This window comes from Canis lupus, chromosome 24 (assembly GCF_003254725.2).
Source record: "Canis lupus dingo isolate Sandy chromosome 24, ASM325472v2, whole genome shotgun sequence".
NCBI classification, from domain to species: Eukaryota; Metazoa; Chordata; class Mammalia; order Carnivora; family Canidae; genus Canis; species Canis lupus.
Window position 1 is genome coordinate 21,436,055 of NC_064266.1, and position 24,544 is coordinate 21,460,598.

At 48.2% G+C, this 24,544-nt stretch overlaps 2 protein-coding genes across 9 annotated transcripts in view; both read left to right on the forward strand.

The window, feature by feature from the left end:
- Positions 1-9,152, forward strand: part of TTLL9 (tubulin tyrosine ligase like 9) — a 70,910-nt gene extending 61,758 nt beyond the window's left edge. For all 8 annotated transcript variants that reach the window (XM_049100216.1, XM_049100214.1, XM_049100212.1 and 5 more), the window contains one exon: positions 8,660-9,152. In XM_049100216.1, the coding sequence (XP_048956173.1) occupies positions 8,660-8,692 (33 nt within the window). In that variant the 3' untranslated portion in view covers positions 8,693-9,152. The remainder of the gene's footprint in view (positions 1-8,659) is intronic.
- A 1,131-nt stretch (positions 9,153-10,283) lies between these two features.
- Positions 10,284-24,544, forward strand: part of XKR7 (XK related 7) — a 28,466-nt gene continuing 14,205 nt past the window's right edge. Inside the window, exon 1 of the mRNA XM_025469663.3 lies at positions 10,284-10,870. Within this exon, the coding sequence (XP_025325448.1) occupies positions 10,284-10,870 (587 nt within the window). The remainder of the gene's footprint in view (positions 10,871-24,544) is intronic.

Consider the following 24,544-nt stretch of genomic DNA (forward strand, 5'->3'; position numbering starts at 1 on the left):
CTTGACTTGAAAAATCTTAAGTGACCTCAAAGAGAATGCAAGGCTAGAACATTACAGGCCTCCCTGAACTGGCCTTTGCTATTACCTTTAATGCTAAATCTATTCATTTTAAATTCCAGGAATAGATTCTTCTTACTAAAACTGACAACATTACAGAAAAGATTCAAGTTCCTTTTTGACACCCCTTCCCCTCAACCCAGTTCCCCTTAGAGTCCCAGTTTGAGTGTGTCTTTTCAAAACTGTGATATTCATATAAAGACATAGTTAGGAACCCTGAGAAAATATAGGAGACCATCGTGTGTGTGGTAGGGCAGTAAGGCAGATGGAGGGCACTGCTCACAAATGGATCACTTTGTAGTCTGTTGACTCTTGGACATTTTTGACTGGTATGTTTAGATCACTCTCCTGTTTTCTGACAGTTGCCATGTTTTTTATAATGTAGAAGCACCATATTTCATTTGTTTCTCTAGCTTGCTAACTTAAATTTTACATTGATTTCTTATGCACTGAAGTACTAAGGGTTGAATAGGCCCCACTGCTCAGTTCTTTTTTTTTTTTTTTTTTTTGAGATTTTGTCTCTTTACTCATAGAGACACAGAGAGAGAGAGAGAGGCAGAGACACAGGCAGAGAGAGATGCAGGCCCCATACAGGAAGCCCGACTTGGGACTTGATCCGGGGTCTCCAGGATCACACCCCAGGCTGCAGGCGGCGCTAAACCACTGCGCCACAGGGGCTGCCCCCACTGCTCAGTTCTTAGCACACTGTCAGGAGGTAGTCTGTAAGGATCCTCTCTCATTTGAACTATTTTCTCCTTTTCCTCCCTCTCTCTCCCCCTGCTCAATTCTGACCTCACCATAACTCTCTGATAGACATCCTTAAATATTTGAGAATGCTTACAAAATGCATAGTAGTTGTTTTATGTGCTTATAGGTTTTTAAAAATTTCAATGAAGAGCATGTATGATAAATGCATGACAGTTCATGAACTTTCAAAAAACTGAACACACCTATATAACCAGATCAAACAACAGAATGAGGAGAGCCCCTCCAAAGCCTCCCCACAACCAGCCTAAGAGTAACCACCACCCTGACTTCCAATACCAGACATTGATTTTTGTCTGTTTTTGAAATGTGTACAAATGGAATCACACAGTGTGTGTTCTTCTGTGTCTGACTTCTTTTGCTCAACATTTTGTTCGTGAGATTTATCTCTATAATAGTGTGTAGTTGTGGATGGATCACTTACTTTCAATGCTATAAAGTATTCCACTGGTCAAATTACACCACAATCAAACCATTCTGCTGCTATCAGTGGACATATGGTGGTTTCCAGCATGGGGCTGTTACAAAGTGCAGATGTGACCGGTTGTTCGTCTTTAGGTACACACACACGCATGCATTTCTGTTGTGTGTGTATCTAGGAGCAGAATTGCTAGCTATGTCCAATTTTAATAGATACTGATAAACTGGATAAGTATTTTAAATCCAGATAAATATTATTGTGCTATAAGTCATGTTCATTTCCTGCTCCTTTTTTTCCCCCTTCATCTGATATTTCCAGCTCTATCCATCTACTCTGTGTATCTCTAGTTCCTGCCTCCTGGAAGCTCCAGAGAACCCGAGCTGCTTCCCCTGACATTTCACTTGTCCTTTCCCTTGGTTGTGGATGCTTGAGTTCCATTTTTTTCTCCCCATCGATACACACAGAGCCACCCTGATTGCCCTAGCACGCTATTGCTTTGTCATAAGGCATGAATGTGCTTCTTTCCCCTCTAAATACTGCCATGCTCCTCTCCAGAATGGCTGCGCTCATTTATACCCCTACTGGTAATGCACGTCCTCACCAACATGAGGCATTATCCACCTGTGTATGGCTTGTCCATGCAGTGGCATCATATTTACTAAACAGTTCTCTTGTGGGAAGACATTTCAGTTGTTTTCCATCTTTTTTTTCTTAAGATTTTATTTATTCATGAGAGACACACAGAGAGAGGCAGACACACAGGCAGGGGGAGAAGCAGGGTCCCTGTAGGGAGCCTGACGTGGGACTCAAATCCAGGACCCCAGGATCACGACCTGAGCCAAACCACTTGAGCAACCCAGGTATCCAGTTGTTTTTCATCTTATCAGAAGTCCTACAGGGATGCTTGGGTATCTTAGCAGTTTAGCGTCTGCCTTTGGCTCAGGTCATGATCCTGGGATCCTGGGATCGAGTCCCACATTGGGCTCCCCCATAGGAAGCCTGCTTCTCCCTCTGCCTGTGTCTCTGCCTTTCTCTCTGTGTCTCTCATGAATAAATAAATAAATAAAATAAAATAAAAGAAGTGCTGCAATGACCCTTCGAGCCATGTTTCCTGGTGCTGGTCTTGTGAGCTTAACTTTTGCTTTGCCTCATCTTCCTCCACAATTCTTGAACCCTAGTCTCCCAACACATCCCAGCATTCTCACCTCTCTGCCTTTGCTCAGGCTATGCCCTCTGCCCGGAATATCCTTTGCTTTCCTTCTCCATTTGTTGAGTGCTTACCCCCTTCCCTTAAAGCCTCTCCTAGAAGACACCTTCATCCCACCCAGTCCTCAATCCTCAGGAAGGTCACTCTCCCCTCAGGCCTTCCAGAGAGAATTATACTTTGGTGGATGACCTCTTCCTCTTCCTCCTCCTTCCTCTTCTTCCTCCCCCTCCTCCTCCTTCTTTTTAAAGATTTTATTTATTTATTCACAAGAGACATAGGCAGAGGGAGAACATGCAGGACTTGATCCCAGGACCCTGGGATCACAACCTGAGCCAAAGGCAGATGCTCAACCACTGAGCCACCCAGGTGCCCCTGGTCCTTCTTTTCTTCTGACATCAGTCATGTTCTTCTTTTGGGCTACCTTTTTTTTTTTTTTTTTTTGCCACTGTTTTGGCTTTTCATGGCCTTGGAGCCCACTGGGGCTAGGGGCTCCATGGGCTTCCCCTCAGGTGCCCAGGACCTCAGGTACCCAGGGGTCTACTGAATGACTGAGTGTGCCCATGACCTAATCGTGCATTGGAGAAAATTAAGGGTCTCGGTCTCTCTCTCTCTCTCTCTCTCCACCCCCCCTTTACCCCTTCCCCTCCTTCTTCACCAACCAGAACCTTTCAGGAGTTGCTCCTTCCACCGGAAAGAGGGTGGAACATGAAGTCAAGACTTTCCCTGTCTTAGCTGGAGATGAGAGGCTCATTTCATCTGTAAAATAGGTGTTAGCATTCACTCATTCGCTCAAGGCAACAGTTATTGAGTGCCTACCCTGTGCCAGGCCCTGGGTATCCACTGATAAATAGGACAGACCTGATCCTGAGTCTTGCAGGCTTTGTCACAAGGATAAGATTGACATTCAGGTATATACTATTCCTAACTGCTCTAAGGCTCAAATGAAAAGCTCAGAACCCAGTAAGATATATTTTAATCTAACCTAAACCAGGGGGTGGAGGTAAAAGAAGCTTTCTTTAAAAAGTGACACTTGGCCTAAGATCTAAGAATGAATGAAAGTAAACTAAGTAAATGAAGAGGCTATGGGTGAAGGTAAAGTAGAGACACTGTTGCAAGCAGGGAGAAGAGCACATGCAAAGGCACTGTGGCAGGGGGGAACATGGAGAAGGCCAGTGTGGCTGGAGCCCAAAGAGAAGGGGAGAGAGGGAGAGGAGATGAAATTGAATGAGTAGGCAGGAGCTAGGTCACAATGGAGGGCCTGATGAGCGAAGTGACATTGAGAAGTGGACTCATTCACTCAATAAGTAATTATTGGACAGCTTCCATTAGCCTGGAGCTGTGCTATAACAGTGGACAAGGCAGACAAGGTCCTTGTTCCCACAGAGCCCACAGTCTGAGGGCAGAGAATAACATCAAGGAGAGGAAGAATGGCTAATCTTTCTAGAGGTCCTACTGTGTGCCAGAAAAGGTGCTGAGTACTTTCCCTATACTCTCTCATTTGATCCTCGCCACTACATATCACGAAGTAGGAAATTTTCTTTGGAAGAGGAAACAGGCTTAGCAAGGTGGAATGATCTCCCCATCTGCAGAGTCTGAGGCTGTTTAACAGTCCATTTTAAAAGCCCTTTTCCAAGCACTTTTACTCAATGCCAGTATGTGTGACAGACATGGATAGAATCCCTACAAAGGGATCTATCTAAATTATAAACACACATACCATTCCATCAGCAAGTGGATTTAGTCTACAGAGATCCAAAATGGTACGTCCACAAAATTATTCACTAACAGATTGTTTTAACAGGCTGGAGACAACCCAATAGCCCATTTTTTAGGAGGTTAGTGAAGTAGATTATGGACCATCCATGCAACGGAATGCTGTGATGCCATGAAAAAGAGCAAGTGCACTGTCTGTGCATTGACATGGAGCCATCTCCGAAAATGCTATTATGTTAACAGAAGACAAAGGACAGAAGTATGTACAATTAAGCTATCCTTTGTTTCAAAATGGTGGAATAGGGTTAGAGATAAGTAGATGGGAGAGAGAGAAAGAGAGAGAGAGAGAGACTGAGAGAAGAAACTTGTCATTGATTGTCTCTGGAGAGGATGGCTGGAAGACAAGGGAGGACAAACGTGTCCTTTTTGTACCTCTGGACTTTGAGCCATGTGACTGTGTCAACTACTCGATAAGTAAATAAACACAATTGTTTGTTTAAAGGACTTTTGGATTCTATAGGAAAGAAAGTGACATTGGAGCAGGGAAGACCTTCCAGGATTATTGAATTGAAGGTGTCTTAGTGACTTCCTTGTTTTACCAATGAGGAAACTGAGGCCCAGAGGTGAGAAGTGAGGTGACTTGCTCAAGGTCACCTAAGCAGGTAATGGCAGACTCAGGACTGTCTGTCACTTGAATTACAGACCTGTGTCCTTTCATGTCACAGCTAATTCGGAATCACTATACCTATGTGCTACGTTCCACTAAGTGCTGGTGAAGGACACAGGCATGACTGCTGCAGATCTTATCCTCTAGACAAGAAACAAATACATAGTATAACATTATGTAGTTAAATGGATAAAAATGTAGTTGTGGATAAAAATGAGGTAGGTGAGGGTATCCCCTCTGAGTGGCAGGAGAAGTTACTAGGAAAATCTTCTGAAGAGGCAGCATTTTAGAGAAAAGAAAGATGGAGCCTTGTGAATCCCAGGGTGGCATTGTGGTAACAAAGCTAGGCAGGGAGGATTAGGTTGGCATGGTAAGAGAATAGCGAAGAGTCAGTGGCTGGAACAGTATGAGGGAGGGAAAGACAGAAGGAGGTGAGGTTAGAGAGGAAAGCAGCAGAGAGACTGTAGGCAGTGCTGGGGACATTGGCTCAAAGTGGGGTAGGAAGCAGTAAGAAGGTTTTGAGCAGAAGGAAACCTGACTAGATTTCTTTTTAAAAGAGGACTCTCGGGATCCCTGGGTGGCGCAGCGGTTTAGCGCCTGCCTTTGGCCCAGGGCGCGATCCTGGAGACCCGGGATCGAATCCCACGTCAGGCTCCGGGTGCATGGAGCCTGCTTCTCCCTCTGCCTATGTCTCTGCCTCTCTCTCTCTGTGTGTGACTATCATAAATAAATGAGAAAAAATAAATAAAAGAGGACTCTCTGGCTAAGGGTGGAGACTGAACATTAGGAGCGAAAGAGGAGCTGCAGGGAGCCCAGTGAGGAGGCTGGTGTGGTCCAGTTGTCCATGAGAGAGGTGACAAGACCGTGGCCTGGGGCCATGGGTGGGAGCAGAGATTGGTCTCCCCATCTGTACAATGAAGGAGTTGGATGACACGGTCCCTTAGGGCCTTTCTGGTTCTGGCATTTTGGTGAATTTGGCAATTTGGTGAATTAGCTCAGCATACACCAAGTACATACAGCCAAGCCTGTTTTCCTTTTCTCACAGTCTCTAGATTTTTCCTTTTGGATTTTGAATCTGGACAGAGCCCAGTGATCCAAGGCTCAGAGCGGGGACTCTTGCCCACCCCCATCACTGCCAGCCTCACTCTGGTCCCCACCTCCCAGGGACAGATGGGTGGGCAGCGGGAGGCAGCTGGGCCTTGGAGCCTGCAGGGCCCCAGGGGAGGGAATTATCTGAGAGTTCATAACCCCTCTCTGCCTTCCAGATCTTGAGTTAAAAGCCCCAAATGTCACAGCCCCAAGGGGCAAGGGTTTGAGGGTGTTGGGAGAAGGGGCAGGATGCTTTCTGTCCTCCACTGCCCACATGGTGGGGTGCATGGGGTGCTGAGAACTCCAGCCCTGGGAGCAGGAAGCCATTAGAGGCTGAAACTGGTGGCCCTCCGGCCGTGTCTGACCCACTGACCTATTTACTTGGCCTAAAAAATGTCTGAGCAAAAATGGAGCCAACATTTAAAAATCAAGAGATTGTACAATACAATCCAGATTTCTGGCTTCTCTTGAATAATTAGAAAATCTGACCATACTGACCGCTTATTCCCATATGACAGCATTCGGCAATAGCTGAGCAGCAGCTGTCCTCATTATTATTTTATTTTATTAATAGGTAAATACGTTCACATGATTCCAAAAAATTATAAATGGGCTTATAATGAAGTCTCCCTCTTTCATCCTGTTCCTCTTCTGCCCAGTGCCTTCTTCAGTAATCTCATTTTCTTATGTAGACTTCCAAAGTTTCTTTATGCATTTATGACAAATACAAAAATAGATTATTATCCTCCCTTTCACCTGGCTTCACTCCTCCCCCTGCCCACATTCTATCCCTTGCTTGTCCCCGTGGAGCCCCCTCTGTATTAGGAGATGGAGAGATTCATTGCCTTCCTTACTGCCACATGCCATTCTGTTGTCAGAAATTTCATGATTTATTTAGCCGGTCCCCTCCCGATGGGCATTTGGGTCATTCCCAATATTTGCAGTAATAAACAATGCTGTGCCAATTATCTTGTACACAGTTTACAGAAGAACTAAAGGAATATTATTAGAAACTGGTCCAAGCAGAAGGTGCAGTAGGCATGGATTGAGCTTGCAGCTATGATAAAGATTGTTCCTAAGATTCCCAACAAAGCTCAGGCACCATGCCATTGGGGAAAGGAAAGGCTCCCAAATTTATTTCTGCCACTTGCTAGATGTGGGCCTTCTCTCTGGGCCTCAGTGTTCCCATCTGTAAAATGAAAGAGGGACTTGGGAAACTGGAGAAGATCTCAGGGCCTGTCCAGTTCTAAATAGCTGTGGTCTACCTTCTCCTTCCACGTTAGCCACACCCAGGGTCTTCTCAGCCCTGGAATGAGCCTGACTCAGTCCCATTGCAGAGTCTTTGCTCAAGATGTTCTGCACTCCACCCCCACCCCCACTTCCACTAGAACACCCTTCCTGTACTCCCTTATTGATCCTTGTCTGAATCCCTGACCTTTGATCTCAGGCCACTCAGAACACACTGAGTCCAAACCATTCAGGTCAGGGTCCCCCTCTCTAAAGTATCACTGATAGGTGGGACACTCCCACCTGTCCCACACTTCAGACAACCCATCAAATCCTTCTTCTGTCACCACTCCTATTGCCTAAAGTAGAATTCTTGAATGCCAACTCTGCTACTTTCTAACTAATGGTTTTAGGAAAGTGACAGTACCTCCCTGGGTCTCCGTTTCCTCACACAAGAAAAGGGCTGGTTTGAGGATAACATGTGGTAATATCCATAAAGTTCTTAGCACAATTCCTGACACACAGAAGGGCTTGATAATTCTGTGAGTCACTGCCCTTGTCTGGATCACTAATCTGGTTTATGAAATGGGGAGGACAACAGAAGCTATTTCATAGAGTTGATCACTCACTCATTCATTTAATGATGTTTATTAAATGCCTATTGGGTGCCAGGCACAGTGTTGGGCACTCAGCAATTTGTTGGTGAAGAAAATAGATGAATTGTCCCAACTCTTATGAAGCTCCCAGGCAATTCCAAACAGGCAAAGGTAAAAAGATAAATTGTCAGTGTACTGGTGTTAAAAAGGAAAAGACTACACTATCATAGAAGCTCATAATAGGGGAGTGTCAAGAAGACTTCTCTGAGGGATAAGGAGCAGGGCATAGTTGGGTGGGAGATCCAGGAAGGCTTTCTGTGGAAGGCATCACCCTAGCTAATAATTAGCATTAATTATCCTCACCCCATTCCCAAGAGGAAAGCATTGGTTACCCCTCCCCATTTTGCTAAGAGAAATTGAGTGACTGCCCAAGGTCATGGAGCCAGGAAGAGGTGAGTAGGTTTTGAACCCAGGCTTCCTGGCTCTAGAGTCTCAGACATAAAAGCGTGTCATCTACTTCCTGTTTGAACACGTTAATCCTAGAATGTGGATAGGTATAGGAGGTAGAGGAGCTTCCTCCATTGGGGTGGGGCCCAGAGGTGAGAATCTAACTGTCGGGCTCTATCTAGGCAGAGATCCAGACATGTGCAGACCTGGCTGTTGGGGGGTCCAAGGGCAGAGCTTTCCTCTGCCCAGGGCTCTGTGCACTCCATGAGTATCCCTGCTTAGGGCTGTAGAACAGAAAGAAGGAGAAAAGATACTGTTCCTGACTAAATCACACTGGGATTCAGACTCCCCTCCAGCCCAACTCACAAAAACTCCCACTAGTCTACACATGCCTGGGGATAGAGACTGTTAGCTTTGAATCCAGCATTGAAAACTCCCTTAATCCCTAATTCTTCCTTCTCTGTTTTCAGCCTTGGGCCACAGCTGGCACTCCAACCTCCTGAGCATTGCTGGGACTGAAACAGTCCCTGGACACGAAAGGGATGCTGAGCTATAGGACTGCAGATGGCTGCTCCTTCCTGATCCAGGGCAGCTGTCACCCTTCCGCTTCCCTTCCGAGCTACTCTGAAGCAGCGTGATCCTCAAACCTCCTCTCGCCTCATCTTCCTTCTTCCCTTTCCATCAAACTCTCCTTCTCCCCTTATGAGACAGCAAAGCTGGCTCTAGAGCCTCATGAGGGCTTGAATTTGGCTCTAGCACTGATTAACTGTGTAACTCCAGACAAATGAATTAGATTCTCTGTGACTCAACTTCTTCATCTGTAAACTGGAAGGAAAAAAACATAAACTACCTCACAAATTGTGAGGATAAAGCGAGTTGGTAATTGTACAGTGATTCCAGTGTCCCAGGCAAAGAGAAACCGCTACATGAGTGTTTGTGCAATAAATGCCCTGATACATCCAATCTGAGCAAAGGTGTTGTGGGTGAGCTGGGGTATCCAGGATGCATAAGCAACCCTTCCTCCTCTCCTAGATTACTGTTATATTCTCTATCCGGCTTCTCCACCCCCAAGCTGTTTCCCAGTGAACATTTCTCTCCTCTGGCTGGCTGCAGGGGCTTCTTTCCAAATCCTGACTTGATCACATTTGTCTCTTGCTCAAATTCTGCAGTGGTTTCCCATTGCTTCCTGAATAAAGTGAATCTCCTGGACTTTTAGGATCACATCCCTCAGAACTCTTCGGGTCCACCTTTCCCAGCTTTCTACCTCCCTGATCTGTGGTCCAGAATTCCTTGAAAAATGTGCCCTCCAATCTCATGGCTGCAGGCCTTTGCACTTGCTATTCCCTCCACCTGGTGCTTCCTCCCATCCCCTACCTTCTGAGGTTGCCCCCTTCCCTGCCAGACTCTACTAGGGCTGTGGCCAAATGAAGGCAGTCCCTGAGGGAGGGAAGGGGGAGAGTGGGGAAGAGACAGCAACTCTCAGAGCTGCAATTTTCTCATATTCAAACCAATAAGAAAAAGACAATAGGAAAAGGGACTCTGCAAGATCAAAGACGAGAATGGAACAATATGCAAACACTTTGGAAACTAGGAAATAGCTTGTTAGCATCCAATGATGGCTAAAGTGTTACTGAGATGCCCGCCTAGGCAGACCCTTGCTTCCAAGTCCCCCGTCCCCAACCCTCCTCAGACCTAGGCCACTGGAGGTAAACAGAGGAGATAAATGGAAGAGGGGAGGATGCAGAGGGGGGCGGTGAAGAAAAGAGGAAATAAGGAAGTGCAGTGGGGTGGCGGTGAGAGGCCGAAGACGTGAGGCTGGGGCCCCACGCCTCTGAGGGAGAAAGCAGAGGGTGACCTGGGATGCTCTCCCCTCCCCTCCCGGGGGAGCTGCCCCCATCCGGCCGCAGCCCTGGCGGGGTGGGGGAGGGACGGGGGCGGCGCCGAGGGGAATGAATAATTGAAGTGGAGGGGAGGAGGAAGAAGAGGAGAGGAGGAAGAGGAGGAGGCGGGAGCCTCCCGCACAGGGTCCTCCCCACTCGGCACCCCACCCCCTCCGCCGCCCGGAAGTCGCTCCCCGCCTCCTGCTCCGCCAACATGGCCGCGAAGTCGGATGGAGCGGCGGCCGCGGCCGGCCCGGGGCCGGAGGGGGCGGCCGGAGGAGCCCGGAGCGAGGCGGGCGGGCGCGGGGAGGCGGCGGCCGCGGCGGCCGGGGGCCCCGGAGTGACCGGGGCGGGGGGCCCGGGGCCGCGCTACGAGCTGCGGGACTGCTGCTGGGTGCTGTGCGCGCTGCTCGTGTTCTTCTCCGACGGCGCCACGGACCTGTGGCTGGCGGCCTCCTACTACCTGCAGGGTCAGCGCACCTACTTCGGCCTCACGTTGCTCTTCGTGCTCCTGCCCTCGCTGGTCGTGCAGCTGCTCAGCTTCCGCTGGTTCGTTTACGATTACTCGGAGCCCGCGGGCGCGCCGGGACCCGCCGTCAGCACCAAGGACAGCGGCGCCGGCGGGCCCTCCATCAGCACCAAGGACAGCGCCGCCGCCTTCCGGACCAAAGAAGGCGGCCCCCAGCTGGGTCCCGGGCCCGCGCCCTCCTCGGCCAGCGCCTACCGCCGCCGCTGCTGCCGCCTCTGCGTCTGGCTGCTGCAGACCCTCGTCCACCTCCTGCAGCTCGGCCAGGTCTGGAGGTAGGAGAAGCTCAGGTGGAGGGAGCTGAGCTCGAGGAGTGGGGGTGGCGAGGGGCTACTTGCCGCCCCAGCCCTACTCTGACCTCTCCAGGGCCCCTTGCGTCCTGACCTCCGCCCCGCCCCACCCTATTGCAGCTCTGATTTCTTCTTCGCCAGCTTTTCCCTGACCTCTGCCCTCAAACTCTGACCAACCCCAGTGCCATACCCCCTGATCTGGCCATTGAAGGAGGAAGGGATGGGGCAAGAAGAGAAAGAAAGTAATCCCGGGGGGGTGGGGGGGTGGGGGGGGGTGGGGGTGGAGGGGGGTGTGAATGAGGAGGGCCCGGGACTGAAGGGGATGTGTGAAGCTTGGAACAGGGCCCTAGGGCTCCATCCAGCCTTGACCCCTTCCTCTGCTTGAATGCTAAGCTTCAGCTTAGGAAAGATCTCAGAAGTCCTTCCTTGCTCTCAAAAGATCACCAGTTTGGAATCTCAGTCCATTCCCAACCTCCTGGGAGAAACAGAATTGAGGCAGCTAAATGAATATCCCGCCCAAACTTTTTGGACTTCTGGTTAAGGGTGTGCCAGACCCTGCTGAGAAGCTGTCTGGCTTCTTCTGTTTCCTAGGACTCCCCCAGTGTCTCCCTTGTCCAAACAAGACCAAGGGGATTTGGGATCCTGAATCTGAGATTAGACGGCCACTAGCTGTCCCTTAACCCCAGGACAGTAAAACAAAACTGAGGCTTTGTACAAGCAGCCCACTTCCAGGCTGCCTGCCGAGCTAAGCTAATTGGAGACATGGGGAATTCTGAACCTGGGGTTCCTCTTGAATCAGAATTGCTCTGGTAGCTTAGGCTCTACTGTGCACTGACAGAATGAACTTGTCCACTATGTGATCTTAAATAAACCTCCCTCCAAGCCTTAGTTTCTTCACCTCCACAATGAGGGATAGTCTCTACTTATCTCATCTCATTGGTCTACCATCACATTTTCTTACCAGTTGGGAGAGATGGTCAGGTGAGAGAAGGTCTGTGTGAATGCCATGCAGACTGTAACGTACTTTAGGAATGTAATAGATTATCATGAACACAGATGTGGGGAAAGCATGGAAAAAGTCAAAGTCATCGTAGAGAGTAAAGGGTGATTACTGCTGTTGTTATATTTATTCTGCTACTTGTTAACACATTCTGCCTAACTTAGAAGGTTCAGTACTGGGCTGAGGGTTGGAAACAGGACTCCCAGGGTTTCCCAGCTGCTCTCTTGCTGTGTCACCCTTGTTGTGTTGCTGAGTTTCTCTCTGCCTTGGTTTCCCCATCCATGCCTTGCTGAGATGATGTGTATATTCCATTGAGCTTGCCCTGGGGGAAAACGGAGGTGGAGCTCTATCCACACAAGGTGGTGTTATTATTATTAGCTTGACACATAAAAATATTCATGTCTACATCCAGGAACTAATCTGCATTTATCATTCTGTGCCCGAGTGGACAGATGGTGATAGATATTTTTAGATCCTGAAATGGTAACTTCCTATTCTTGGTAGCCAAAGCTTCATCCCCCTTTCCCTTTAGCCTAAAGTGGGCCAGCTGCCCCTTAACTCACTGGCTACCTCAAACCTCCTTATCCCCCTGTTCAGAATCTACTTACAAGAAACAAATATTTTTTTCTTAAACATAAACTGAGTTTCCCTCAAACAGGTTTTTGCAAAAAATGGCCATGGGGGTAGGGGTGGGGGTCTCAGGGCAGTGGCTGGAGATGACCGAGGGTCCATGGCTTCTCAGATAAAAGGGCTACTTCCACTCTCCCTCATTTGCAAAGTGAGAGGGTTGGGATGAGATGATTTTGCAGGGATGACAAACTAATGGTCCCAGGGTTGAATATGGCCTACAGAAGAGTCTTGTTTGGCTTATATAGTATTTCAAAAATCCAGAGTTCTAGCTTCTCTTGGAAAAATTAAAAATTAAAAAAAAAAAAAAGGAATCCAGCAGTATCAGGCCTGTAGCAATTTAGACAGGGCATATGTGCTTCAGTTTGTCCAGTTCCTTTCCCTCTGATCACATCTGGACCATCTCACTTAGGCGTTAGGGGTATGAGAACCCTAATTTACAGTTCTGTAACCGTTATTTTATTAAGCACTCACTTTGTGCCAAGCCCATTGGTTGCTTTTTTACCTGTTTCATCTCTTGTGTCCCTCCTAATAATCCTGCGATGTGGTTGTATTATCATTCCTATCCAACAGCTGAGGGAATGAAGGCTCAGAAAGGGGGCATCCTTGCCCAAGGTCACACAGCTAAGGAGCAGAAGAGCTGGGACTCAGGACTCTCTGCCTTCAAAGCCCAGGTTCAATCTATCCACCTTGCAGTTCTGCCACTAAAGTGTCCCCCAAGCTCAAAGAATTATGAGTCTGAGATCCCAAGATTCCAGGAGATAGGAAGTCAGAGCTTCTGCTGTACTGAGATAAGAATGTGAAAGGAGGGGGAGGGATTTGAACATTGTGGGCGAGGATGGGGAGACAGTGTATATTGTGGGGAAAGTGCCAGGACTGGGCTGGGTGGCGGGGAGTCAGGAAACCCACAGCTGCATCAGGGTTTGTAACTAGCTTGCTAGGTGACCTTGGGTGAGACTCTTCCCACCTCTGGGACTCAATTTCCCTGTATGTGAAAGGAGAATATTAGATCTGATGACCTTAGGAGCCTTCCCTTTCTGGAAGTCTGACTCTGGAACTGGTTATTAGAGCTAAAGCCTCTGGACCCCTGTTCCTAAAGCTCTGGATTTTAAAATGGCTGAGAGTCTGGCTAAATGGAGGAAAACCCAGACAAGACAGAGAAGCCACTGGGGCTGGCATTCCTAGAAATTAAGCAATGTTGGCATATGTTTGCTTACCACGTGAAATGTTCCCACAATGAACATGTTCACTGTTCAGCAGGTCTTGGTGCAGATGTTCTGAGTGGTAGAACCTGGGGTAATGAAGAAGGAGAGGTGTGTGTGAGCCCTACAAGACCCAAGCTGGGAGACTGGCCAGTCTACCTTCTAATCCCACACCTTCAATTCTGAATTATAAAAATATCTTTCAACTCCTCAAGCTTACACAATGCTGGATCAAAAGTCTGAGTACTTTGAGGAGCCAGATAACATAGATCTATGACAGGACGTGGGTTCAACTGATGGGCTGGATTTTGTTCTCAAAAAACCCTGTGAAATGGGTGTTATTATTATTATTTTAATTACAAAATGGGGCTCCAAGGAAGAGGAGGAAGAGGAGAAGAAGGAATTCATGTGTACCCACCACGTCCCAATTAGGCCCCATATGATGTACTCCAGACACTGGATCTCGTTTTACTCTGAAATCCACCCTCTGGTGGCAACTGATATACCCAATCAGAAAAGAAAATGAGGCTCAGAGAAGTCAATTAACTTGTCCAAGGTCATCTGCTGAGGAAGTGGGGGGAGGTGAGGTGCCAATCCAGCTTTCTCCAGCTCCCAAGCCCAAATCCTATCTCTGGCACCACCACACTGGCTGCATTGGAGGATTGCAGAGCAATGGCCCCGCACAAAGACAGATTGATCCCTGAGAAAATCAAACACAGATCCTTTGATGGGACATGAAGCTGGCTGTGAGCTGGACAGCAACCTGTGTTTTCATCCCTCCCCACCTCCCCAACCCCAACCCTCAGAGCTGTTAAGCCACTCAGGGTTGTTAAGCCAATTAAAGCCCTAAGCCTGTCTTCTCTGACCCTGTGGGCAGCAGAGCGGTAAACCATGAATCCTGCTTTCCCTAATCTTGAACTCACTGGGCTCAAGCTTTGCCCAGATAAGCATAGTTTACTAAGCCAATTAGTGGGAGATGATCTGGCATAGGATTGCTCTGAGGCTGTCAGGATCTGGGGACTCAAAAGAGGCAGGCAGGCAGGCAGGCAGGCCTGCAGAGGGAAAGCCTTATCTCTAAATACTCCATCTATGCCCCAGCACTGCTCCCTCTGCCTCCTCACAAACCCTACACTCAAGAGAAGTTCTGAAATGAATTAGTGACCAACTGGGTGTAAAGTCAGCTTCTGGTTCTTCTCTCTAGAAAGCTATATTCTTGGCTTCATGGTTAAGAGTACGGACTCTGGATTCAAATGTCCTCAGTTCATTTCCTATATGTGATCGTTACAAGCTATATAATCTCTCCGTGCCTGAGTTGTACCTTTGGAATCTAGGGGCCATAATAATGCCACCTCTTGGGTTGTTTCTATGTTTCATATGATAATGTGTACCAAGGATTTAGCAAAGGGCTGGTTCCATTGTTAAGTATTCAGGACCCTTGGAGGTGAGCAGACCATCAGCCCTGGTCTTTGTTCTCTGTGGAAGAGATTTATTCACTTCATACCTGGCCATGGAGGGGGCAGGATGGCAAGAGGGCCTCAAAGGTACCTGTTCTTTTAGTCTGTAGTCATTCATTCCACAAATCTATGGAGTACCTGCTGTATAGCAGGCACTGTGCTATATACTGGGAATAGAGTAGGTGAATGAGACAAAGTCCCTGTTCTCATAAAGATCAATAGTCTAATGGGGGAAGCTGATAAATAAGTAAAATCAAATATAATATGTATTGTAAACATAATATGAGATCTAATGGGTCAACTAGTAATTGCTGTGGAAAAAGTGAAACAGGGCAGGGGTCTGCAGAGGTCCAGGGAGGAGAGTGTGGCTCTTTGAAATGAGGTGACCAGGGTAGGCACTTGCCAGGAGATGCCATATGGGCAGAGGACTGAATGAGGTGAGGGTGAGCTGTGTGGAGGGAAGGATGTCCAGGACAAAGGGAAAGAGAAGAGCAAAGAGAAAGCCTGTGTGGCCGAATCAGAGTTGGGGGACAGTGAAGGAGATGATGGTGGACAGGCTGGCTGGAGCTAGATCATGCAGGGCATCATAGGCCATGGGAGGACTTAGGGTTTCACTCTGCATGCAGTGGGAGCCCCAGAGGACTTAAGCAGAGGAGGAATAGGGTTTTGACCTCTGTTTTACAGTATGCACTCTGGCTGCTGGAAAATAGATCAGAGGGAAACCGGGGTAGGCCTGGAGACCTGGGAGGATGCTGCTCTATGATCCAGGTGAGAGAAGATGGGGGCTGGACCAGGGTAGTAGCCGCAAGGGTGGGGGTCTGTTTCAGGCTCAGTGGACAGGGTATCTTTCCATCTTTTGTCATTTTCCCCACTGGGGCCAAGATGTTAATGATTAAAAACTCACTTTGGAGTCAGCCATATCCTGTGTCTGCCACTTTCTGTGATTTGGGGCAAATGGCAACTTCGTCCGTGCCTTGGTTTTCTCATCTGCAAAATGGGCATTCAGATAATAGTACCTATCACACATGGCTGGAGGGAGTAGTTAAATTAAATAATGTATACATAGTGTTTAGCACAGTGCCTAGAACACAGGAAGTATGCAATTCTCTTTAGCCATTACTATTTGTATTATTATTTATAAAATGGGTCAGGGTTTGGATTCCATAGTGGTTTTCAAACTCTTTCACTGCCTTTACACCATCATTTCAACTGAAATCTGAGTTTCTCTTTTCTGATATTTTGGTTACCTATCTAGGATTTTGTTTTCACTGTAGCATGGCTGACACATGTCTACAACACCCTGAACTTGATGATTATCCACAAGGTTCCTCCCTGTTCTGACTTTGTAAGGTTGTTCCGGGCCAGCCTCGCCACCCACCTCCGAGGAGACCCCTCTCCAGGAGGTGTTCCACCCCCCACCACCCTCTTCCCCCTGCCCATCCGGCTGCAACAGGCCATTAGAGCTGCTCCTAACAGACACAGCGGCGGCAGTTGGGCTGAGCATCCCTGTTTGATCTATAAAGACCACACAGGAGAAGCCCTGTGGGGAGGATGGAGGGCTGCCAGGAAATGGCTTTGAACCCAGGCAGCTGGGGCGAAGGTCCCTAGGGAAGAGAAGGAGGATGGGTTGGGATCTACACTGGCTTCTCCATTCACCACCTTGCCTTTGTTAGGGTCTTGAAATTCCTCCCCTGGGAAATCCTATCAGCCTCCAGTTCCCCCCAGCCTACCCCACCCCATCTTGCCTCCACCTGCAGCCAGAAGGATATTTCAAATGCTCAGATCTGACCTTGCCACAACTCTGGAGCCAGAGAGCCAGCCCAGGCTCCCCTCAGCCCCTCAAGCATGTCCAGATGCTTTAGCTTGCCATCAGAGCCTTTGGCCTCTTGCCCTTTTGTCTCCTCACTGCTCCAGCCCCCTAAAAAGCAAGCCACACACTTTTTCCCTTCATGCCTCTGAGCAGCTGCCTGTAGTCCTTCTAGCAACACCCTGTCCCATTCTCCTGGTGAAATTCTGCACATCCTTCAAAGCCAAGCTCAAATGCCACCTGTTCTGAGAAGCTTTCCTGAACAAACCCATTTTGCCCTCAACTCTTCAGACCTCACCTCCCACTTCCTCAGTCAGGCAAGTTGTTTTTAATCTAAAGTGGAAATTGTTTAGCTGTTTTGTTTGTTTATAAAGGAACTACATGCTGTTGTTGAAACCTCAGGCAGCACAGAAAAGGTATAAAGAAGACTCCCCTCCCCTCATTATCTTGGGGAGGGGGAGAGAGGTGGAGTTATGGGAGATTTCTACTTACTAATTAGATATTTCTTATATTGCTTAAAGATTTCCTCTGGTTTTTAATTAGCCAAGAAATACATGTATACATTCATTCGCCTGCTTTTAAAAAGCCAGATATTACTGAAAATTTTAGTTACCTTTCTAGAAAACTTCAATGAGATCATTCCTCTTCACCACAATTCTGTCGAGTAGGGGGTGTGGTGATAAAGAACAAGGACTGTGGAGCTCAGACTCTGGTCTGCCATGTGTGAGCTGCATGACCTCAGGCAAGTCACTTAACCTCTCAGTTTCCTCATCTATGAGATGGAATAATAATGTCCCATGGCTAGACAAGTGGCCGTTGTGAAGGCTTAGTGATAAATACAAGGAACATGGCTTGCACAGGACTCAACATATCATAAGTGCTCAATTAGCGTGAGCTAGCATGATCGGTCCATATTACAGATGTGGAAATGACAGCACAAAGAGGTAACAGCCTCCCAGTTAGTAAGTAGCAAAGCCAGGGCTTAAAGGGATGCAGTCAGGCTCCCAAGTCTACATGTGTGACCACCAAGCAATACTGCCTTCTGCTACTTAAGTATATTCTTACTATACAATCAATCATGTATTGCTTTGGGAAGAGGAAAAAAAATCAGAAAGATATTTTTAAATTTTGATTTGAATATAAAGTACCCACTGTTAACATGCTGGGTTCTTCCTCTCAGACTTTCCCTCCAGGCACAATTACTCATTCCTCTTCAGCCCCACAGTCCTGATCATATTCTGCTGTGATCGCCTGCCCACCCAGCTGGTTTTCCTACCAGATTACAAGCCTCTGGAGGTGGTGAGGCCTTGCCCTTTCTTTTCTCTGGCCCCCATGGTGACTGGCCCAGAGCAGACCCTCTGTTGCTGTTGGGGACCTTGCACCTGGCCAGCTTTGGCAAGGTCCCTAGCAGTCATTAGAACACAAGTCTGTTGAAGCAGTCTCTGTATCCATGGCTGATGTGGGGGTGCTAAGGCAGTGTAGGCATTGAAGTGGAAGTTGTGGGCACAGCTGGGGTCTCCTTGGCCTACTTCTACAGACTTCCACATTGTCAGTGGACAAATGCAGGCTTAGGCAATGCCTTTGTACTTGTACAAGATGTGGCAGGAACAGCCCTGGGGCTAGGTTCCCAGGAGGATGCTGGCGTGGCAGCTGGGTGGCTTAGGAAATGGATCCAGTAGGTGCTCAATAAATGTTCATGTGAACTGAATGGAATCTTTGAAATCAGAATCTTGAGCAAGACACTTCATTGCCTACGGTTCAGTTACCCCATCTGTAAAATCCAGTTAGGGGCTTGAGAATACTGGCTGAGTTCCCTAGGACTGGGACATGACGGCAGAGTAATTGAGGGCTTGGGGTGCTGGGGGCTCCTGGATCTATGACTTCCTAGTCGCATGGCCCTGGGTAAGTTGCTTCAGCAGCCAGAGCTTTAGTCTCATCTGTGAAATGGCGATGGTGATAGTATCCACCTCTTAAGTTTCTTGTAAACACGTCCTGAGATAACATAAATGCACGGGGCTTTCTCATACTCTGTGCTCAGAAAATATTTCCTGCTATCACTATTATTATTGGCCTAAGTAGCAGCACAGTCCACTTACTTAGTCACAAGATAGGGGGCATCAGGTGTCCTAATGCTTGCTAATCCTCATCCACAGACAGTCTTTCAAGGAAGGAGACTTCTTCTGTATCTCCAGAGATTGTGTGAGGACAGATGACAACCCAAGGTCCAAGGGAGTTAGAATTGTCAAGATACCCTGACAATCAAGCTGCCCAGGAACGGAGCGGGCTGTTCCTGAGGCTGTGAACTCCTCATGGCCACACACATGCAGACAAAAGTGGCTGACTTTGGCAGGGAAGCTGTTGCAGGGCCTCCTGCCCTGTGTCTGGAGGGCAAACTAGATGATCTGCAAAGCCCCTTACAGTTTTAAGACCCTGTGGATCGAGCTTGAAGGCTTTATGGGGCTTAACTGCCAGATCACTGGTTGCAAATCAGTGGCCCATGAGCACATCCAGCCTGAGGATGTGTTTGTTTGGCCCACGCAGTATTTTTTTTCCTACTGCTTGATGAAACTTTTCATTATGTGAAAAAATTTAAATATACAAAAGCAGAGAGAACAGGATAATGATCCCCCATGTGCCACTACCCTGCTTCAACAATGAACTCCTGGCCAATCTTGCTTCATCTAGGCCTGCAGCATCCAATAGGACTTTCTGCTGTGATGGAAATGCTCTATACCCATCCTGTTCAATATGGTAGCCACTAGCCATGTGTGACTACTGAACATTTGAAGTGTGCCTAGTGTGACTGAGACGCTGAATCCTAAATTTCATTTAATTTTGACACATGTGGCTAATATAGGACACATGGATATTGGAGAACATAGGTGTCTAGACCCCAGCCCATTTCTTTCCTTTCCATGTTACTTTGAAGCAAATCTTGGGACATCATATCACTGCATCCATAAATATTTCAGTACCTCTCTAAAAAAGATGAACTTTTAAAAAGTATAACTAAAATACATAATACTATTATCACACCTTAAAAAAGGAATAATAATTTCTTAGAAATTCATATGGTAAGGGTGCCTGGGTGACTCAGTCAGTTAGTGCCTGACTCTTGATTTTGGCTCAGGTCAAGATCTCAGGGTTGTGAGATCGAGCCCCAAGTCGGGCTCTGTGCTGGGTGTGGAACCAGCTTGGGATTCTTTTTTTTTTTAATTTTTTTTAATTTTTATTTATTTATGATAGTCACAGAGAGAGAGAGAGAGGCAGAGACACAGGCAGAGGGAGAAGCAGGCTCCATGCACCGGGAGCCTGACGTGGGATTCGATCCCGGGTCTCCAGGATCGCGCCCTGGGCCAAAGGCAGGCGCTAAACCACTGCGCCACCCAGGCCAGCTTGGGATTCTTTCTTTCTCTCTCTCTCTCTCACTCTCGCTCTGTCCCACCCCCATTTTCTCTCCCTCTCTAAAAAAAAAAAAATAATAATAAAAATAAATAAAAATTCATATGGTGTTTTTAAAAATTAGTTGCTAACATATCCAAATTGGACATTTTTTGCACAAATATTCTAATTTCCATCTATTCTTGAAAGATTGAAATTCCATCCACACTGGGCTCACATTCTCCCAGGGCAGCAATTAGCTAGAGCTGTTCTGCTTTCTAGACAAGGGCCCATCTATCCTTCCCCAGAGTACCCCATAATAACAGTGTGGCCTCTCTACCTTCTAGGAGCTCATACACCAGGGACAGATAGAAGTGGTACTTTCTCCCTTCCCTGGTCTCCAAGTACTTTCAGATGCCACGAGACTGGACTCTCACCCCCTTTTCCCCCTGGCTCATGCCCTGCCACACAGGGACAATTCTGCCCAGAGATATCAGGAAAAGAGAGAAAGGGTAGAGGACAAAGAGTGCTGGGCTAGAGTATGGAAGTATTGGGCTTTAGTTTCTGCTCTGCACCCATTTCACAGATAGGAAAAGTGAGACCCAGAGAGAGGAAGAAGTCTGGCTGTATTCATACTGTAAAGGACAAAAGAGGTAGGAATTCAGTCCCAAATGCTTTGCTTGGAGAGGGGCTGCCTGCTTCCCTGCTGAGTGAAAAGAGGAGCTGGTGGCAGTGGGTAGGAGGGGAGAGGGTCTCAGCTTTTCAGCTAGAGCCTAAAATTAGTGGCAGGAAAATGTTTGGCCTTAGCCCAGCAAAAAAGAGGTGCCGTGACTCTGTAGAGGGCTGCTAAGGAGGAGGGAAACAGCCCAGCTTTCAGCACTGCACGAAATGGGAGCCAAACGTGTAAAATCACATTCTTTTCTGACATTTATGACTCATTTGGCTGCCAACCCCAGGAAGGTCCCATTTTGCATCCTTACAGGAGTGCTCAACATTGAGGGGTGGACAGATGGGGAGGGAGCCTCAAGGCCATTCCCTACAAGAGCTTGGTAGGTCCCAGTGCAGGTAAGGGGGACACACACACACCCCCCTGCCATTTTCCCCAGAGAATGAACAGACTGCATCTGGGTCTGCAGGGCCTGACTCAGCTTGATTTGCTCCCTGTGGTGAAATGGAAGAGTCACCATTCCGGATTTGAGATGCAACTCTGGCTATTGACCTTGGGGAAGTCACTTCTCCAAATGTCTGCTACTTGCTTCTGGAGTCCATGCCCTCCTGGGGGAGGGTGTTGGGGGTCCATATTCAACTCTCACCTGTAACTGATCTCCCACCTTCCACCTCTCTCCCCTCTGTTCCTCGCAGAGTGCTCCCTCTAAAATGCTCGGGTACTAGCCAGCCACCATTGTTCACTTGTTTAAAACCTCTCTGTGGCTCCCCATCACTCTTTCTTTTTTTTTTTTTTTTAAGATTTTATTTATTTATTCATGAGAGACAACAGAGAGAGAGGCAGAGACACAGGCAGAGGGAGAAGCAGGTTCCATGCAGGGAGCCCAACGTGGGACTTGATCCCAGTACTCCAGGATCATGCCCTGAGCCGAAGACAGACGCTCAACTGCTGGGCCACCCAGACATCTGGATCCTCATCACTCTTAAGATACAGACCAAATGCTTCACCATGGCCCCGTCATGTCTCACTTTCTCACCTCCTTCTCTGAGCTATAGCCATTCTGACCATTTACTGCTTCCCTGAAACTCAGGACCTTTGCCCGTGTTGTTCCTCTGTCAGAAATTCCCCTTCTCCCTCCTTCACCTGGTTAATTCCTGTGCCTGCTTCAGATCATGGCTCAGCAGCCACCTCCTGAGAAGCTTTCCCTGACTGCCACGCCTTTGCAAGCTGGGCCAGGCCCTGTCTGGAACCCATGGAATGTTTGTCGTTACCAGTTTACATGCTGACTTAAACCACATCCAGTTTTCCTACTTGGGCAACGCCAAGTGGGCTGGGTCTGTCTTGCTCACTCTTGTGCCCACAAAACCTCCCAGGGCTGTAGTGAGGAATTCTAGCCAAGTACATTCAAGTACATTCATGAGCGGCAGTTGTTTTCAGGGAATGGACAGAGACACCCCGAAAGGGACTTCTCTGACCCTCTGCCTCCTGGGGACAGATTCGATGAGCCCCTGGAAAAGCCAGCCTAGGAGCAGATCCCAGGTCTGCCAGAAACTAAACTGGAAACTATGAGGCCTCCTCTTCCTGCTGGGTCCTCTGAGTCAGTTTTATGCATACCACCCCTTTCTGGTTTCATAGCTACCCAATTAAGTGGGCATGAGCTGAGGCATTCAGAGAGGAAAGGAGCTTGCCCAAGACTACACAGACAGTAAATGATGAATCCAGAATCTGAACTCTGGTCTCCCTAACTCCCAAGCTGGAGTTCTTTCTCTTTGCACTTGACTGCCTTTACTTGGGGGGAACTTATAAAGCAGAGTGTATAAAGTACATCCACACATTCATGCATTCAAGAAATAAATATAGATTGAACATTAACTATGCCGGGCACTAGGGACATAGCAGAAAACAGGACAACCAGGATCCCCGCATCATCAGAGAGACAGACAACAAATATGTAAGCAAGAAATCAGACCATTTCATGTTGTGATATGTGTTAATCGAGAAAAGAAAGCAGAGTGACAGGACAGAAGGTGGCCAGAGGGGTAGGGAGAAGTGCTTTGGACGGGGAGTAAGAGGGATCTGGGAAGGCCTCTCTGAGGAGATGACACTGAGCTGAGGTGAAAAGAATGAGAATTTGCCAGGCATTAGTGAAGCCCCTTCTATGCAGAGGCCCTGAGGCTGGAAAGGGTCTGGGGTATTCAGGAAACAGCTGGAGAGGTATGAAGGGGAACGGTGGAGGGAGGTGGGGTCCTAGAGATGGACAAACCTGGATCCCACTAGGCCTCAAAGGTCATAGTGAGGATTTTATTCTAAGGTGTGGCATAACCTGACCTAGGATTTTACAGGATCCCTCAGCTGTGATAAGAATATGTTCAGAGAGGGCAAGGAAGGAAGGAGACCAGGGAGGAGGGAGGCAGCCAACACTTGTAGTTAGTGGCCTGTGCCAGAGTGGTGCCACCTGGTGGAGGGAAGCATTTGGGTTCAGGATATTGCTGTTGGGCCCTAATGCTACCAGAACTGGATGGGTGGGGCGATGGGTGTAGGCAAGAATACAGTTCCTGGGGCTTATTTTGCAGAGGAGGATGGAGGGCTTCGGAGGACTTAGACTTTCCCAGAAAGTCCAGTGAAGGATTGAGCCTGGGTCCCCTGGTCTGGTTACTACTGTCACCCATCCTCCGGTTTTCTCTGAAGCCCTGCCATTCCAGGCAAAGCTTTTAGGTCCATCCCCATCCAACATGGGTCTTCCCTGGCAGCCGTACCACACGCTTTCCAGGAAACCAAACCACCTTCTCCGAGGCAGAGGCCCAGGGAGAGCCAAGTTTCAGTCCTAGGGCCGGCACTACCTGGGTGTGTGACTTTTATACAAGCCCCTCTCCCTTTGTGGGTCTCAGTTTCTCCGTCTGTAAAATGAGGGTAGTAATTGTGCCCACCCCAAGGATTTGCTGTGAGGAAGGGACAGTCTGTATAACAAGGTTAGTGTCCGGTTGGCACTCACTAACTGTGAGCTGCTATTCCCATTACTATGACCGCCTGCACACCGTCCCCCTACAGACCCACAGAACAGTAAGGCTCCACTTGTGCGGGGTGCCTGGCCTGGGTGGGGAACCAGAGAGCGAGCCGCGTAGGGGGTGGTTCCTGGCTGGAGCCCGAGTGCGGGAGCCGCTGGAAGCTGCTGTGTTTTTGGCCCAGAGCCATGAGGGGGAGTGGAAAGGGGCGAGAACACACACTCGGAAACGCTGAGACCGACAGATGGAGGAGCTGAGGATGTGAGAGACACAGACAGACAGAGACCCAGAGTTGGGAGATGGGGGGAAGGCAGGGGAGGGCGGCAGGAAAGTCGGCAGTCGTGCCGAGCCACGAGCTGAGCAACAGACCACCAGATGGACCAGGCAGCAGAGAGACTGAAAGACAGACAGACGGACCAATAGGCCTAGCTAGAGTTCTAGAGACAGACAGAAAAGTAGGCCCAGTATCCAAAAGGGAAAGATAAGCTATCGTGACATCCAATGTACAGACAGACTGAT